Source organism: Pseudoliparis swirei, chromosome 1, assembly GCF_029220125.1.
Source record: "Pseudoliparis swirei isolate HS2019 ecotype Mariana Trench chromosome 1, NWPU_hadal_v1, whole genome shotgun sequence".
NCBI lineage: Eukaryota > Metazoa > Chordata > Actinopteri > Perciformes > Liparidae > Pseudoliparis > Pseudoliparis swirei.
In genome coordinates, this window is record NC_079388.1 from 10,129,681 (window position 1) to 10,147,210 (window position 17,530).

Here is a 17,530-nt window from a genome sequence, read left to right on the forward strand (position 1 = left end):
CTTCAATTTAAACTGCACTATATTGCCAGTGCCAAAAGTTACACATTATGAAGCAAAGTCCGTGCTTTGAGGTGGCTCTTTGTCTAATTCAGTGCAGACCTCCAACATTATGTTGCCACATGTTTAAATTACAGTGTGTGGGATGCAGAGGCTTGTTGCTCTGATTCCTTTGTACCTCACAGCTGTGCTTACACATCTTTGATATATGACGCGTTTCAAAGGAAGGTCCAAAATATTACGGATTGGTCGTAAAAACTGTGTTGAAATCACAACTTCTGTGAAAACAACAAGAATCAATTTAAAGACTGATTTGGGGAAGAGATTATTTGGAAATGTTATATTGGACCGAGAAAGAAACACTTGTTTTAGGATCTGGCCAGATTTGAGATGCGTGTATCCTCTGGGAGAAGAGAGGAAACGCTCCTCGTAGATTCTCCCTCCAATACACACCCTCCCCTGGCCTATGATGTCATCACGTGCTTTAAACAAAAAGACAAGAGGAGGCATCAGGTGGTGCATCGCCCCCCTCCTGCTCCATCCATCCATCCATTTCCACAGGGACCGACCCAGCCGAGGTGGTCGATCAATACCTGTCAGCCGGCACTCATCCATCCGTTCACTGAAGGTACTCATCTCTCCTAATGGAGCATAATACATCCACCAGGCCTGTTCTACGGACCACTTTGTTTTTTAAAGCACAGCTTAGTGTTTAAAACGGCTATATGTTGCGATAAAATCCATTCACTGGAATCACACTTGGGGCAGGAAAAAAATCTTACATTTTACCGCGTCGACTATGGTGAACATTGACAAATTTGCATTGTTGACCAAGAATAAACCGTCTCATCTGTGCTGAACTATGAATGTTACAAAGAGCAAATTTAAGAAAGGTAACGAAGGTCTTTACCAACAGCCACTTTTATTTTACCCTCTTGGATTATGATCTGTTCTAGAATTTGCATAGCAATTCTGCCTACACTATTTGAATGTATTCTTCAAATAGCGGCAGATCAACCAAGCTTGCCAAATGTTAATTATGTCTAGGAGATAATAAAAAATGCTAATGTGTCATCCTTCTCTGAAATGATAGCATGATTTACAATTACGTTGCCTATTTCTTGTTAAATAAATTCACAAAGAACACAAAAAGCTGAAAAGGGTTGAGTCCCTTTTTCCTTAATTTAAGAAAATACTGCCCCATCAAGTGATAGCCTAAGAAGTATGACTCATTGCTGAGTGACTCGAATACAGCTTGAATTCTTTGAGAGTATCTCTTCCAGCGTGGAGGCGGGTTTGGCCTGGAGGAATGAGTTTTGTTGTGTTTGGAGCGGATTGGGGAGCACGGGGCTCGCGGTGCGCCTAATGGGGCGTCGGCATCAGCAGCTCTCCACACCTCTCTTGTGTTTATTATCTGTGTATCCTGTCTGTCTTGCACAACTAATACATAAAAGATCTAGTGATATAAACAGATATTCAAAACTAAATAAACATCTCATGGTTTAAAACAATTTGAATGTTAATGCTGGTCGAATAAAGATTGTTTAAATGGCTTGCTCAGTGTTATTTTAGGCCAATATAAGACATCCTCTTTAATTTGATCTTCCTTCTCCATCAAGTTGTTTAAATTGACTCTGCCCTCAGTGGTTGGTGCTCAGTCCTAATGGGACTCATTGGCTACAGGAAGTGTGTGAGTGGATTAAATAAGCATACAAACACAAGCATGACCACGAGGCTATGTGTTGCTTCAGGGCCCTGAGTTGGGTCCGGGCAGGAGGCAGCAGCGCTGCTTGTTTACCAGTCAGTGTCACAGCAGCGAGATTGTCTCCCTCGGAGGCGACTACAGGCTGGCAGAGGCTTGAGATTACATTCCTCGACGCCTGCGGAAAATCCAGCATCATGTTCCATGTCAGGCAGAACCGTTACCACGGATACCAGGATAGAAATGGGCTAAACAGAAATGAGATGCAGAGTGTTTGGGTTGTCTCACAAATGTCAAGAGGGTGAGAGTCATCGACTCAGAGCCCGAGAGATAGAAATGGCACTAAATGTAAAATGCAGTGTTGAGTCACATGTTTTTAAATGGAAAGCATTAACAGTCTTATTTTAACAAAACTAGAGAACTTTATCATGACTTCAACTTTCTCATGTTCATTGAGTGTTTGGACTCCAGATAATAACAACAACATAGTGCTAATAAAAATATAGGGACTCTCTCAGTTATTTGTTCATTTATTCAAAAGGACACTTCTGTTTGTTTCTTCATGTGATTCATTATCTGGCCAAAAGAATGCGGATACCTGATAAAAACATTTTAGTGTTTGGGTTTATTCCATGGTGCAACAATATTTGTGTTACTTATTGTTGAGGTGATTTTCAGATGTTTTTGTGTTCATCTACTTTTCTTTCCAGAAAGTATGGGATACCTACTCACGATCATCCACACACTGTTTTGTTCTTTTCCAGAAGAACAACACCCAATGGAATATCTCGACTGGAGCAGAGCAATAGTGCTCATGGAAACACATCATCTTGTGATGACTGGAAAGGGGGAGCAAACACACAGTGTTCTCAGAGCTAATTATCATTTGATGATGTGGGTTTTTCAGCAAAACATGAAGTCTTTACATTAAAGAAAAGTTATTGTTGAATGAGATTTTTTTGTGAGCTTCTTCACAAAACACAAAAGGTATTAAACTCAGGTGACACCAAATTCATATTTTCAAACCTCTACAAATGACGACAAAACCATGTTGATTGACTAAATACTGGTGAGAGAAAAATATATTTGTTGTTTTTTGAACACATGAAAATTAAAATCCATTAGTCTAAACTCGTGCATCTAATGATCCTGACCTGTGACACTTAAAGAGCTGAAACCTCTTTGTCGGACGAACCACAACACTAATCCTGTAAGAGCCTCCTCACTGACCCCTTAGAGACCTTAAGACCATCACTATCTGATCACAGCCCGTGTTATCCATCAATACATTTTAGGTAAAGTTCCTGGCAGCAGAATTGTGTTCCCGAGGCACAGTTTGACGAGGAGACACAGAGCAGACAGTCTCACAGCTATCAAACACAGACACATCACTGAGGGTCTTATCTTTCGTTTTCTACCTGCGGCCCCTTCCATCTCCATCCCACTTGTCTACTCCCCCTCCTCCATATTCCTCCTACTCGGCGTGTCCCTGCACGACTTCCAGGATTCCCAGAATATCTCACAGCCAAAATAAAAGAAGAGAGTGTCCTCGGAGGAAGACATAACAAGGTAGTGCTGATTTCAGATGTTCCCATTCATGCACTCATACATTATGAGAGTGGTTCTCAACCATCTGAAAGATCCTAAACTAAATCAGAGGGGTCACGAGAGGATTACAGGGGTAAAGACGATAAAACACTTTTTTTCCCCTGTTAAATCTTTTTTCTTGTGAAATGTTTTGATGTCATTTAATATCACTGCTTTCTCTGTTGGGCTATGCTCCTCCAACTAAACACACACAAAGACACACACACGTACACCCAATGCGTCAGCGGGCAGAGAGTGAGGCAAGGCATAGTAAAGAATCCTCGAGGTGACAGCAACTACAACCTATTGTTACTGCAATGGAATATTTGCCAGACAATAAAGCCAATACATTATCAATAAATCTGCTCAACAAGCATGGACATGTAAACAAATATAAAACCTAAATACATCGGCCGCTCTTATCCACCACTGTATTGCTTACAATACACACGCACCATCGGCCAGAAGCATTTACATTTATTTTTTACAAACAAGCTCAAACTGAAGCTGTCTGTAGTCTGTTGATCTTAGTTTGTGCTTGTAAAGTTCTCTGCTGGCCGACACAGAGCAGACAGGAGGACAGAGGAATGCCTGATACTATCTCACGTCTGTGATCTTCACTGTTGATTATTATCATTTATAAACATCACTAAGAAATGTTATTTATTGAATTGACATGTTGTCATGTTAAATTTCTTTCCAGTGAGATAGTAATGACTTTATATAGTAACTTTGCAGTGACTGCTCTAGAAACAATATTTAGTAATACATAAATAACTAGAACGGGCACTCGGTAGAGCGCATACCTTCGCATATCACAAGATTGGGCATTGAATTATGAACATTTTGGCATTAGTTGCATGCCAATTGGACAAAAATGTATCGTGCTATGGTAAAAAAAAGATTTTGACCTTTCCATGACCTTGACCTTGACCTTTGACCCGATTGATCCCAAAATCTAATCAAATGGTCCCCGGATAATAACCAATCATCCCACCAAATTCCATGTGATTCAAGAAAGATTTGACCTGTTTTGACCTTGACCTTTGACCCGATCGATCCCAAAATCTAATCAACTGGTCCCCGGATAATAAACAATCATCCCACCAAATTGCATGCGATTCGGTTCAATACTTTTTGAGTTTTGCGAATAACACGCATACAAATAAATAAATAAATACACGGCGATCAAAACATAACCTTCCGGCATTTTCAATGCGAAGGTAATAACAATAAATAGTCATGAAAAGGAAAAGAGTATTTATAAAAGTCCTTGCACTTTAATAAAATCCTAAAGATATCTAATCCTATACCCGAAGGCCACCGTGGTTCTTCGTCATCCTTGGAAAGGGAGGGGTGAGAGGAGGGCCATGTTGTTGCTTGCTATCTGCAACCTTACCATTAGATGGCACTATCCCCAAGTGAAATACAAACAAATGAACAATGCTTAGCTGTTAGAAAGAGATAAACTAGGGGTTCAATGTGTTTCACTGTGTATTTCCTTTTGACATCACACACACTAAAATATCACAATACGCCATACAAACACAGGGTCCGAGCGCAGAGTGACAGAATCACTCAGCTCCCTTTGGGACCCACCCCCTGCACTGCCTGACCGTGAAGAGAATGAAAAGAGCTCAGTATCAAAGTTCACTCTCACCATGACGTCATGAGGAGAAGTTTCAGATATGATACATTCATTATCTAAATACTCCAGCAAGATGTTTCCATTGCGCTCTGAGGCTTGGCGCCACTCTTTCCCTTTGTTCTTCTCTCTCAATAACGGTTGCATAATGTATATTATATGTAAAGAGTACACTAATATTGTATTAAAGTAAAAGTACAATTTTTTAAAGACATTTTGCTCAAGTCAAAGTATTACTTAGTAAATATACTTCGAAAAAATTATATAGTAGGTTAGTTAAAATGTTTTCTGAATAAACAATACTGAGTTACATTTTTAAAAGGGTGTTAATAAATACCTTTAGCCTTCAAAATAAATTGCATTAAATTTCAATAGTGAACCAACATTAGCAACATGATCTGATGTCTACAACTCTCTCTCTCTCTCTCTCTCTCTCTCTATATATATATATATATTCCTTTTCCAGACAGCCCTTTGCAGTCTGTGTATGAAACTGAATTCAATTATAAATATACAACTGCTCTTCTTTGTATAGCCTTAGTAGCATGAGGCCATAGGGGTAGTTCGACAGGGTTGGGCTGGTCCAATACCGGCCCATGCACCTCCATCGCCGACCGGCCCTCCCTCTGACATCACCGGCCCCGACTATAATCTATATTTCACAGAACACATTACATTTACTCTAACAATAGAGTAATACTTGAAGTCAATAATCACTAACTGACATTTATACTACTCCTCGCAATCTGTATTCACATTCACGGTTTCCATCTTCTTTACTCATCTAATCTCTTCGGTCATTCTAACTTTGTTTTATGTGTTATTAAATGTCAATCATTCTAGCCTACTCAACAGGCAGATAAAGCCTTTTTTTATTGTCACCAAAACGTAAATCCATTGCAAAAGGTGGAGCTCAAAAGCTCAGGGAGAAAAAGAAGAGATGTCTGGAGGAAGGTGCATCAACATATTTACAAATCTCTGACTTATTTGGGAAACCACCAACTGGTGACAGTGATATGATGTTACGCTGTGGCGTTGACTTGGCCGATGTTAGCTTGCTTTCCCCAGATGAGGTAATGTGCCCTACAAGCTAGCCTTGATTATTTCACCAAGCTGAAGTCAGACACATTCGACCTCTTCTTCTGTTTTCACCCCCAGCAGAAGGCAGACAAGGCTGTAGTGGAAAGAACTTCTTCTTTTTTGCAAAGATGGGACAAACAGAAAATGGCTATCATCCAGTCAAGACAAAGAAGCCCTCTTCTCTTCTCATTGTCTGGCTTTTGTTAATCCCAGAGAAAGCAGCTCTTTCATCACTGGCATGTCCAACCTCACACTCGTGCACCAGAGAGTTGAAGAGCATGAGAAGAGCCACCTACACAGAGGTTGTGCTGAGGCATAGTCCCTCAGATCCTCAAGAAGCACGATACAGGACCTTCTCGTGGGACCTCAGATATTGGAGCGCATTAAAGATGTGATGAAGCTCATCGGAAATACACACTTGACCATGGTAACTTTTTGTAAATAATAGCTTTATTGGGAAAGTATGACGTCTATCTGAAGGAACACCAAACTCTCTGCATCGAAAAGAGCAAGCAGATACACCAGTCTGGTTCAAGAGGAGGTAGATACACTCTCCTATCCAAAACGGCCATCGACTACATCATCACCACCATTCAACGCCTTATGAAAACTACCATTGTCTAGGAATATGGAATGAACCGACACCACACAGGACATCACAGCCCACGATCAGTGCTCTGTTGTTAGATGCAATGCGAGAGACTAGTTGCTGTGATAAGATGTTAGGCATCTACTGCGTACTACTTTGCCCAACTTGGGAGTGACGGGCTGGAGACCACGGATCTGGATGTGAAGCGGTGTATTTTAAATTCCACGGATGGGGCCTCCAATATGCGAGGCCAATATAAAAGCTTCTCTGCACTCTCTGAAAAGTGCCCAATTCAAATCCATGTGTGGAGCTATTCACACATCCTAAACCTTGTGCTGTCAGACACAACACAATGTGTACTGGGAAGTGGCTCTCTTTTTTTCCGGATGAACATTATATTATGACGAGACAGTTTGATGATTCATGCAAACAGCTTGACAATTTTGAGTCTCTCAATATGTACATATTCAACAATGAATCATTTAGTTTTAATGATAATTCATTTCAAATCCAATAATTGATTCAACGTTTTAGACAATTCTCAAGCTTGGGGCCAGAGGCAGGATCCTAGCAATACTGAAGACATAATGTCCCCCGAAAACAGCCCAAAGAAAACTCACCAAACTCCAAAAATAAATCTTAACATTTTAAACTCAGTATACACAATTTAGTTTTTTTGTTTCTCTTCTTGTGGTGCAAAGAGTATAACTAAGTTAACATATACTGACACTAAAAAATACTAGAAAGCGCTTGTACCTATGTTACCTGAAAACTTACAGAGGTCATAACCTCAGTGTCCGACTACACTTATTTCTTTGGCCGTGGAGATTATTTGGACAGAAGCTGCTCTGATATTAAATGCTCCCAGCAAGCAATTGTTATCATTCAACACAATTTTACATAACATTTGGAAGAGGTTCAATATCTGCCATTCAATCTGTATTACTGTCATGAAAACATATGATCACAGAGAGCAAACATTCCTCAGCTGTTACATCATCTCTCCTGCCGGCCAGAGATCTAATGAGCATGAATCAAGTGCAATTACCACATAGCCATCTGCAGACAATGAGGAATACCTCTTTTGATTCAATGACTTGACTCAATGATGTCAGGTTATAGCCTGGCTGTCCAGTATCAAAACATCAATTTGGCACAATTTTCTCTCCCCTTCAATCTCCCCTTTGGGCTGTGACAGCTGGATGTGGCCCCTGATTTGACCCATCAGCCTCTGCATGATGCTTGTCACCGTCTAGACAGACTACATTATCTCAAACTGTCTGTTTTTATTATGAGACGAGAGCATTTAAATACAATTCAGTTTATTTCTCCAATCATCATCAGTGTTTTGAAGATGGTCTAATATGGCATCATAATGGTCTCACATCATAATACATTCCATGAGTCTAGTCCGACAGAGAAGGGACAGTATTACATTTGAACATCTACAACTTGCAACTTTAATTAACCATTAAATGAACAGACCAAAGGCAATGACATTAAAGAGAGAACCCAACACGGTTACATGATCATGACTTCAGGGTGTCCATGCCGGGATATTCTTGGCTCTCTTTGTGGGGAATATCAGGGCCTGTGCGTCCTCCCCTGGAATGTGGATCAAAAGGATCCAACATCTTCCACCGTCCTGGAATGTTTGGAATGAAATGAGTATTTGAGCCAGGGTGAATTATAATATGTGTAGCAATCTGTAGGGAGTTACAAGCAGTAGTTGGTGGTGTTGGTGGATAAACATGTGTATGATGTGCAAGCTCTGAAGCATGTAGCCTTCATCATCCTTAACTGAAGAGAAGCTGCAGAAAACAAAGTGCCCTTTGGATGCTATGAGAAAAAGCATTGATGTTTTTCTGAGATTTAACAGGATTTACAAGGAAACATTTAGTCATCAGAAGCAAATGTAAGCATGGGGTTGGTAAGAAAAATACCTTGGAGATAAATATGTGCTGCACTTAAGGCAGCTAAGAAATCTCAAATCAAGGTCACTGGACTTCTCTCCAAATTGGTGCTTTTGTCTGTCACGTGGTCATCATCCAGTAGAGTTGAGATTGTTTTGTCAGCAGTTGTTTCTTGAATAAATGGTGATATGTTTGCCTTTTTATTACCAACTAATCACCGCATTGGCAGGAGCTCTAACTCACATTATGACATAAAGTCATTGACTGACTGCTTCTCCAGCAGGACAATGGCGCCCTCTGACGGCTGTAAAGACACGTGTCTCTTATCCTGCAGGTGGACGTCTACTCAACCCGGCAGGTGGAGGAAATCAGATATATTTTTAGAACATAAGATGACAAAAAGTAACAGAAATCAGGGCTCTCAAGTTTTGAAGACAGGCAAGAGAACGACATTTTCGGATATCAGTCAGTCACGCGCAATTCCAGGATGCTTTATTTCCCTTGGTTGCTGGATTAAATCTTACCCAGATACAACAGATACGTTTTTTTCTGATTGGCTATTGTGTAGCCCATTTCTTTTTTTTGATTGGCTGATAAGTGGCTCCTCACAGCAGAACTCCAGGGGAGCGCTTGATTCCTCCACGGTGAGGGCAGCGCGGCCAGCTCATGTTGGCGCGCTGCGGCACATTAAAACATTAAATAGCCGAGAGTTTTTTTCAGCGTGAGAAATACGATGTGTGGCGGGAGTGCGTGACTTAAGACCGAAATGCGTGAGTCTCACGCTCAATGGAAGTAAAATATAACGACGCCATTAATTAACGCCAGTTTCGCTTGTTGTCTTTTCTGGCCAAGAGCGTCCGTTGTCTAGGCAACAAGTACACGATCTCTCCGCTCATCTGCGAACACGAGTGAGTCTTCACGGTTTGTTTTGTCGGCTAACAACAACTAAGACAGAGTTCAAACATGGCAGGAGAAAAGTGGGCGTTTGAGCAAACCTTTTCTTTTAATCATCTTCCTTGCAAGGAGTTCTCCTTCCTCAAGGACCGGGACATTTTAAAACTCCTCATGAAATGGTGAAGTAGGAAATGTAGCTAACTTTAACATCCATGACAACGTTTCTCCTGCTGTCCATTGAGTAACTGTAGCTCCTGGCTGTGTGTGTCCAGGTCCATGCTGGGGAGGATGTCAGCTCAGTCTTACAGCTTTGACCAGTGCTTTTACCCCTACAACAGTCACGCGTTTGCACTGGTGAGACCCGGCATGAAAGATGTGGTGACCACTCATTTGAGAACGCAGTCTAACTGACTGACATGTTTTTTTTATACATACATCTGATGCTGATCACGTGTCTTCGTGTGTTCAATCATTGTTGAATGCGTCACTCTGTGTTACAGTGTTTCTTTAGAGACCCCAATGTGGCATCCAGTCTAAGAAAGATGGAGGCCGGAGCCTGGGTGCCTCTTGGTATGTCATGACCTCCAGAAAGTCTTTCATTACTGATAGTAGGAGATTAATCTCATCTGCTAGACAATATTTGCATCAAATCTCTGCGGATTATTTTTGATTTGTGTGTGTATATTTGTCGTGTAGACAAGCCGGTGGTGTCTGTTGACGTGGAGCCGGTGCAGTGCACTAAAGTCTCCATGGAGCTGTTCGACCCAATCTACTCTTCTGGGATTGTGAGGCCCTCTGGACATGTAGTCAAATGTATTCATGATGTCTACCCCGACTATGATGAACTCAGACAGGTGACTCTCTCTTTGCTCATTCACCCGTCTGTCTGTCTCCATCTTATTGGACATGGAGTCAGTCCAAGTCTCCCTCTGTCCTCCCAGATGTTGCAGGAGGAGGACTCTGAGCACCACGATGTGGTTGGGAAGGAGGAGCAAGGAGAGTTTCTGTTTCGCCTCTTTAAACACTTGTGTATTGGGGGAGAGTTATGTCAGTACGAAGACACCATCGATCCTTACATCAGCACCACAAAGCACATCTACAAAGACCTGATCAGGTGGGCCGAATCTTACCGTGCAATTGCCGCCCGACTTGAATCCATTCTGTACAGCACTATAAACACTTTAACAATTATTGATCAGGTTATTAGACACGTTACAATCTAATAATAACATTGTAATTCTACCCTTTAATACACAGTGTTCAGAAGGATCCAGAGACTAAGAAGATCAGCGTTGTCTCCACAGTCCTTAAAGTCTGTGCCTACGTAAGTGACTGGTTGAATGCCTGTTTGTGCCACCTGCATCATACAAATGCAAAAATGTAATTGGATTAGATTGGACTGCACATCTGTCCTCTGTCACACCCTGGGAGGTTTACTTGAACTGCCCTTATTATCTAGACACATTTGCAATCCTCTGTAGGACGAGTCTGGACGATGTTATCCCGGAAGACGAGAGGAGGAGCAGACGTTTGCCTATGTGATCGTGGACCCCTTCAAACGACATGCAACGTTGTTCTCCCACTTCTACGGTGTAGGACAGTTCACTTTGTGACAGAGCAGAGCTGGGCGCTGGAAGAAGAGTTTGTTAGATTCCTTGTGCACATGTAAAAACAGATGAGCTCAGACTGGGAGCCGTGTCCAGAAACTAGTTGTACACAATGAATTCCCAGTTTGAGTGACAAAAAGAGATGGATTCATTATTTTTGTTATAGTTAAGTGTCAATAAAATGCTTTTGAACAGCCTTAAAATGACTATGCCTGCCGTTACATGATGCTAAGCCTTTTGTTGGTTCTCCCATTGTGTACTAATACGAACAGATAACATCCAGCTCCAACTAAATGTTAGAAAGCTCAACTGTTGAACATAAAATTAATTCATGATTGTGATCCATCTTTCACTTTTGAATTATGATTTAGAAATGTTTTAATCATATCACAATTTTGATAAATGAATTACAGCCTTGCATATTAACTATTTTCCATGCTCATTTTATTACGTTATGAACATAAATCCCATGGATAAGTCCAAATTAAATTATATTTTGACATCTCGTCTCAACGCCGGCTGTTCGTTGAGTCCACAGTGAGGGGGCGGTAATGCACCCGGAAGCTGTTTGCCGACCGCCATTCGAAATGAAAGAAGAAGTCAGTATCGAGCGATTTGATTGGCTCCTGCCGTCATCCAATGAAGGACGCTCTTGTACGCACGTCCTCCTGCCTCCATGTGAGTAGTGCTCGTTTGCTAGATAGCTACAAGCTGAAGAAATATCATGGTAAGTTTAAAAAAGATGTGTTAATGTATTACCACGAGTAGTTTAAATAACTGTGTGAAATGTCGATGTTACTGACAATTAATGTGCGCGTGATATCCCCATTGAATGTAAACATCACAGTCCTGCTGCACAACTTGATACAGGCTCTTTCGTGTGTATCGTGTCGTTGTAATGAAGTTAACCCGCTCCATTTCTCTCCTTCTGGGATTTTTAGCATGCTTTAGAACCAATTTGAGTCGTTTATAACATTTCCTCATGGTGTCGTAGTAAAAATAAGTTTAGATTGATTCCAGCTGACTGAAAATGCCCCTGTGTAATGTTATCTATTAAAAGCGTAAAACTCAAACATCAGAATTTGAAAAGGTGCATCGTTTCTGAACCGAGCTCACATTCAATTCAATTCAGTTTATTTGTATAGCCCAATTTCACAAATTACAAATTAGTCTCGGAGTGCTTTACAATCTGTACACATAGACATCCCTGCCCCAAAACTTCACATCGGACCAGGAAAAACTCCCAAATAACCCTTCAGGGGAAAAAAAAGGGAAGAAACCTGCAGGAGAGCAACAGAGGAGGATCCCTCTCCAGGATGGACAGGTGCAATAGATGTAATGTGTACAGAAGGACAGATTTAGAGTTAAAATACATTCAATGAATGTGACAGAGTGTATGAATAGTTCATAGTAGGCATATTCCACTATGGCAAGTAGCGTTGTAGGAGCCTGCGTCTCTTTACCTGAGTTGATGATGTTGTTGTTGTCGTCTTCACAGCTTCGTCGGGAGGTGAGACTGAGGCGAGAGTACCTGTACAGGAAGGCCCAGGAGAACCGGCTCCGAACAATCGAGGAGAAGAAGGAGAAGCTGAAGGGCGCGCTTGAAGGTGGAGGAGCAGCATCATCATTTTCCACCCTGCTGCTTTTCGATCTGACGGTTGGTCGGCAGTGTAAAAGATCCCGGTGTTAATGCAGGCTGTGTTTTTTTCCCTCTTTGCAGAAAATCGTCTCCTTCCAACCGAGGTGCGCAAAGATGCTCTGCAGCTGCAGACGCTCCTGGAGTACGACGACGAAGGGGGCGAAGGCGAGTGCCCCTGTTTGTTATTATGAGCAGCATCCTGTCACGTTGTCTTTTCTTTGGCAACGTTGTGTTCCTTCTAGGTTTTGATTCATTGGGGTGGTCTTGTCTGCAGGTGTCAGCTCCCACATGGATGATGAGTACAAGTGGGCCGGAGTTGAAGACCCAAAGTTAATGGTCACCACATCCAGAGACCCCAGCTCCAGACTCAAGATGTTTTCCAAGGTCAGACCAGTTTCTCTGCAGCGAAGGGCTCAGTGAGGACAGCAGCTGGCCTGAGTGGATATACTCTTGATATATAATATACACACTATTCTATGGGTCTGAACATGTTTCTAAAAGAATAGTTTTGTAGAAGTAATTATATAGGAAAGGGAGACTGTCCAATTACCATAGTACCGTTTACATTTTTTGTGAGAGCACTACAGGCTTTCTACACGTGCAAACATTTTAAATCTGGGCACAGGCAAGGATACAATTCTGAAGTATAAAATAGTAAATGGATAGTAAAATAAATCCTATTGTGGTTAAATTTAAAGGTATGAAATGCATTATTGTCTGTAAAAAGACAGAGTTGCTTCATTTACCCCAGACTGTTTTTCAAACAGAAATCTAGAGCATATAGGACTCTAACAGATGAGTTACTGCTCCCTATTAAATGCTGATTTGGACAACAAAAGTAAAAAGCACAACCTACTGAAAAAAGCCCGAATGAATTCATCAGTCTTGTCTTCATCAAAAAGCTCACAGTGATCGGAGAACAACATGTGGGGGGTGTGTGTGTGTGTGTGTGTGACGATTACAGGAGGTAAAGCTGATGTTCCCTGGAGCCCAGCGCATGAACAGAGGCAACCACGAGATCAACTCGCTGGTGAAGGCCTGCAAAGCCAACAACGTCACAGACCTCGTGATCCTGCATGAAACCCGAGGAAAGCCAGGTACGCCGGCGTTTACCTCAGTCTCTTATTTTATTACTTTTTTTTCTTTCACAAATCTAATGCCGTGTACTGGGAGAGTCCCATTGCACAAGTGAAAGGAGCAGCTGCTGTCTAGTAGTGAGTGCTAATAAAAGAGCTGCATCTGGGAAATAATGCTTATATTTATTATATGAAATGATCACATAGTGTGATTAGTCTAGTAAACCTACTCAGAATTTAGAGGGAACACAGCTCTCGTATTTATTGTCAATTCAGTTTATTTTGTAGAGCCCAAAATCACAAATTGCAGTTTTGCCTCAGAGGGCTTTACAATCCGTACATACTACATCCTCTGTCCCGGGACCTCACATCGGATCAGGAAAAACTCCCCCGGGAAGAAACCTTCGGGGGAGCAACAGAGGAGGATCCCTCTATCAGGATGGACAGAAGCAGTAGATGTCATGTGACCAGAATGAACAACATAACAGAGTTTATGCACACTCAATGAATATGACAAATGATTCATATCAGAATCAGAATTGTATTTATTGCCAAGTAGGTTTACACCTACCTGGAATTTGTTCTGGTGTATAGGTGCATACAGTGAACATAAAATGAACATAAAACATAGAACATACAAACACAATAAGTACTACGATATGAGTAGTAGGCATGGTAAAACCGTTACGACCACCAAAAATAGCAGCAGCAGTGTATGTCATAGAATAATACTGATAATGGAGGAATTAATGGTATTGGCAATACTAATAGCAAAGCAACTAATGATAAAAGCAGGAGGTGTGAAGCAGGACCAAGAGGCAGATAACCACGATCCATGTCATCGGAGTATAAAGACAACCGGTGACGGGCGGCGTAGCTCATTGATTTTCTGTATATTTTCAGATGCCATGGTGGTGTGCCACTTGCCGTTTGGACCCACAGCTTACTTCACGCTGTACAACGTGGTGATGAGGCACGACGTTCCCGACATAGGCACCATGTCGGAGGCCTACCCCCACCTCGTCTTCCACAACTTCTCCTCGCGGCTCGGCACCAGGGTGAGTGAGCTGCACTGGGCTTTGTTGATGTTCTCCCATCACCTTTTTTGTGTGGCTCCAACTAATGGATCATTCTGCTCGCTCAGGTTTCAAACATCCTCAAGTATCTATTTCCGGTGCCGAAGGAGGACAGTAGGCGCGTCATCACATTCGCCAACCAGGAGGACTTCATCTCTTTCAGGTTGGTGCTGCTGGACTCGGTGCAAATGCCAAAAGACTTTCCCTTTAAGGATGCTCCACAATAACGCCCTCGTATTTTTATAGGCATCACACCTACAAGAAGACGGACCACAGGAACGTCAAGCTGACAGAAGTGGGACCCAGGTTTGAGATGAAATGTAAGTATCGAGAGATTTTTCACCTTCTATATTAAGGATAGCCGTTAGCCTCACTTGGCACAAAGACCGTGTGGTCATCTATCAGGATATTAACACGTACACTCCACAGCCCTGTGTGGCTACAAGGAGTGTACAAAGAGTGATGTCCTTCCCCCGCCGAGCACTGCTACGTACCACTCCTTTCATAACTTGGACCAGATATTTAAATTAATAAATGAATCCCGATGCAGTTTAACAAAGTCTTTGTTTTGTCCTTTGATGATAATGTGGGTCTCAACACAGCCTTGACTCGTGTCTTACAGTCACAGACTGGATGTATTTTGCTCCAGTTACTTTTGTGTGTGATTATGAAGCAAAACTTTTTTACTGCTTTAAATTCTGTCTTTACATTTATTTTTATTGCAACTAATTCAAAGCAATTCACACGTTGGTATAGTCCGATCAGTTGTGCCCGAGATGAAGCAGTGATATTATTAGGCGTAGTTGTGAGTTTAACTGCGTCGCATTAGTTTAATATTATAGTTTTCTCTTTTCTAAAATGGCATACACTTACAGGGTTTTTCCTGGGTCAAAATGGGTCTTTGGTGCTCCCCAAAAGAATGTTTGGCCAGGCGCGCCTTCTTCTCTATTGACATGTCATTGAATTAGCAGACATCTAGGTTTTTTGTTTTTTTTTTTTAAGAAAATCATTTTGCTAAAATAGATAGCTAATAGATTGATTAATTAGAGATGCACCGATCAGGTTTTGTGCCGATCATGTAGGGCATGTGAGAGTCGGCTGAGTTGACCCAGAGAGTCTCGGGGGGACGCCGCCGCTTCGGGGTGGTGAGGATCCTCGTGACCTCTTCTGCTCTCAACGCCGGGCGACGTCTCCGCGCGCGCCCCGCGCCATTATGATGATGCTCATCTGATTTCATTTCCATTTGATCGATTCGATCGTGATCGTCCGCTTGAGAACGCGAGGATCAATCGAGGCATGGGAATATAATATGGATCGGACTATGATCGATCCGGTGCATCCCATCCCTCCTATATGGTGTCTGCGTGTTGCTGGCTTGTCGGGCTGTTGCAGTTGACAGCAGCTGATCCATTCACAAGCACCGAACACGCTTAGGCGTTCGGAAAAGCGGGCGCCGCGCAAATGCCTCTCTATGCAGGAAAAACCCTGCACTTACTGTGATTCAGGGTTAGTTGAGCCAGATTAACGGACATAAATCCTGGGTATGTTGAACCTGCTTATATTGTAGTGATGGGAATTCCGGCTCTTTTTAGTGAACCGGCTCTTTTGGCTCGGCTCACTAAAAAAAAATCTCTTCTTCCTCTCCCAAATGGCTCTTCAGATTGGTGCTTAAATTGTTTTGGAGAAGATTCTCTGAGGGGGACTGGCGTTAATGCAATGCATAGTCTCCGTGCACACACACAAGTAAGGGGCGTACTGAAGCCTTGTCTCCACCACTCAGTGGGTGGGTCTGCACTTCTGAAAGGGCTCTCAGGGTAGGATCTCTTCCAGAGACGAATCTGCTGGAGGATTCTCCTTGTCGCCACTGCCACGCTTTCAAAGAACCTCCAAAGTTGCAGTAGACATACTGGCACCTTCAATGAATATCAGTCTCTTGTTGTGTTTTTTCTTGAGAGAGAGAGAGAGAGAGAGAGAGAAAAAGAAAAAACATCAATCAATCAGTCATTCACGTCACGTTCACAAGAGCCGGCTCTAGAGAGCCGTTTCTGTTTCACATCACTATTATATTGAGGAATCCAGTTCTCAGGAAATAGTTATTTTAGCAATTGTTCTGAACGTCTTTTCTTCTGCGATGTGTGACACGTTGACCTTTGTCCTTCTGCTCAGTGTATATGATCAAACTCGGCACCCTGGAGAACGAGGCCACCGCGGATGTGGAGTGGCGTCACCACGCGTTCACGAACACAGCCAAGAAGAGGAGGTTCCTCAGTGTGCAATAGGAACTATTGACAAATAAATTAAACTGTTGCTGGTTTTATAAATATCATCATATGTTGAGTTTATGAAAGAACATTAGTTTTTGTTAGTTGCAGACCAAATATGATAGAAGTATAATGTGGTCAAATAAAGGGTTTACCATCATCAAAATACATCAAATCCATCATGTGTGCCAGTAGTTTAACTAAATTAATCCTTTTTTGTATAAACCCATTGATTAACAAAAGATCTATTGCATACTGTTCTGACTGTATTATAACTGTTTTGCTATTTTGTAATAAAATGTGTATCTGGTGATCTATGTTGGCTCGATGGTGTTCAGACTTATCCACATGTGTGAATATCTACTTTAAGTGTGTGACGCCTGCAGTGGGTTGAGCGGTCCAATGTTTTGCAAGCAAATAACAATTTACGTAATTCTTAAAACTGCACGACGAATGCACTTACC

The 17,530-nt window shown here is 42.0% G+C and overlaps 2 protein-coding genes across 4 annotated transcripts; both read left to right on the forward strand.

Moving 5' to 3' along the window:
• The first annotated feature begins 9,031 nt into the window (after positions 1–9,031).
• cfap300 (cilia and flagella associated protein 300) lies at positions 9,032–11,241 on the forward strand. 3 transcript variants are annotated; one of them, XM_056416727.1, is made up of 8 exons: positions 9,032–9,421; positions 9,537–9,586; positions 9,680–9,761; positions 9,908–9,977; positions 10,104–10,261; positions 10,349–10,521; positions 10,665–10,731; positions 10,889–11,241. In XM_056416727.1, the coding sequence occupies exons 2-8, from the start codon at positions 9,579–9,581 to the stop codon at positions 11,018–11,020; spliced, it is 690 nt and encodes a 229-aa protein (XP_056272702.1). In that variant the 5' UTR covers positions 9,032–9,421; positions 9,537–9,578; the 3' UTR covers positions 11,021–11,241. The 3 variants fall into 3 exon arrangements, with proteins under 3 accessions (XP_056272702.1, XP_056272694.1, XP_056272711.1); XM_056416719.1 differs by having other exon boundaries at positions 9,032–9,586; XM_056416736.1 differs by lacking the exon at positions 9,032–9,421 and having other exon boundaries at positions 9,527–9,591.
• Positions 11,242–11,663: 422 nt separating this feature from the next.
• imp4 (IMP U3 small nucleolar ribonucleoprotein 4) lies at positions 11,664–17,377 on the forward strand. Its single transcript, XM_056412728.1, has 9 exons — positions 11,664–11,741; positions 12,513–12,621; positions 12,735–12,818; positions 12,928–13,037; positions 13,618–13,750; positions 14,633–14,787; positions 14,874–14,968; positions 15,052–15,125; positions 16,972–17,377. Exons 1-9 carry the CDS (start codon positions 11,739–11,741, stop codon positions 17,082–17,084), a joined length of 876 nt encoding a protein of 291 aa, XP_056268703.1. The 5' UTR covers positions 11,664–11,738; the 3' UTR covers positions 17,085–17,377.
• The last annotated feature ends 153 nt before the right edge of the window (positions 17,378–17,530 follow it).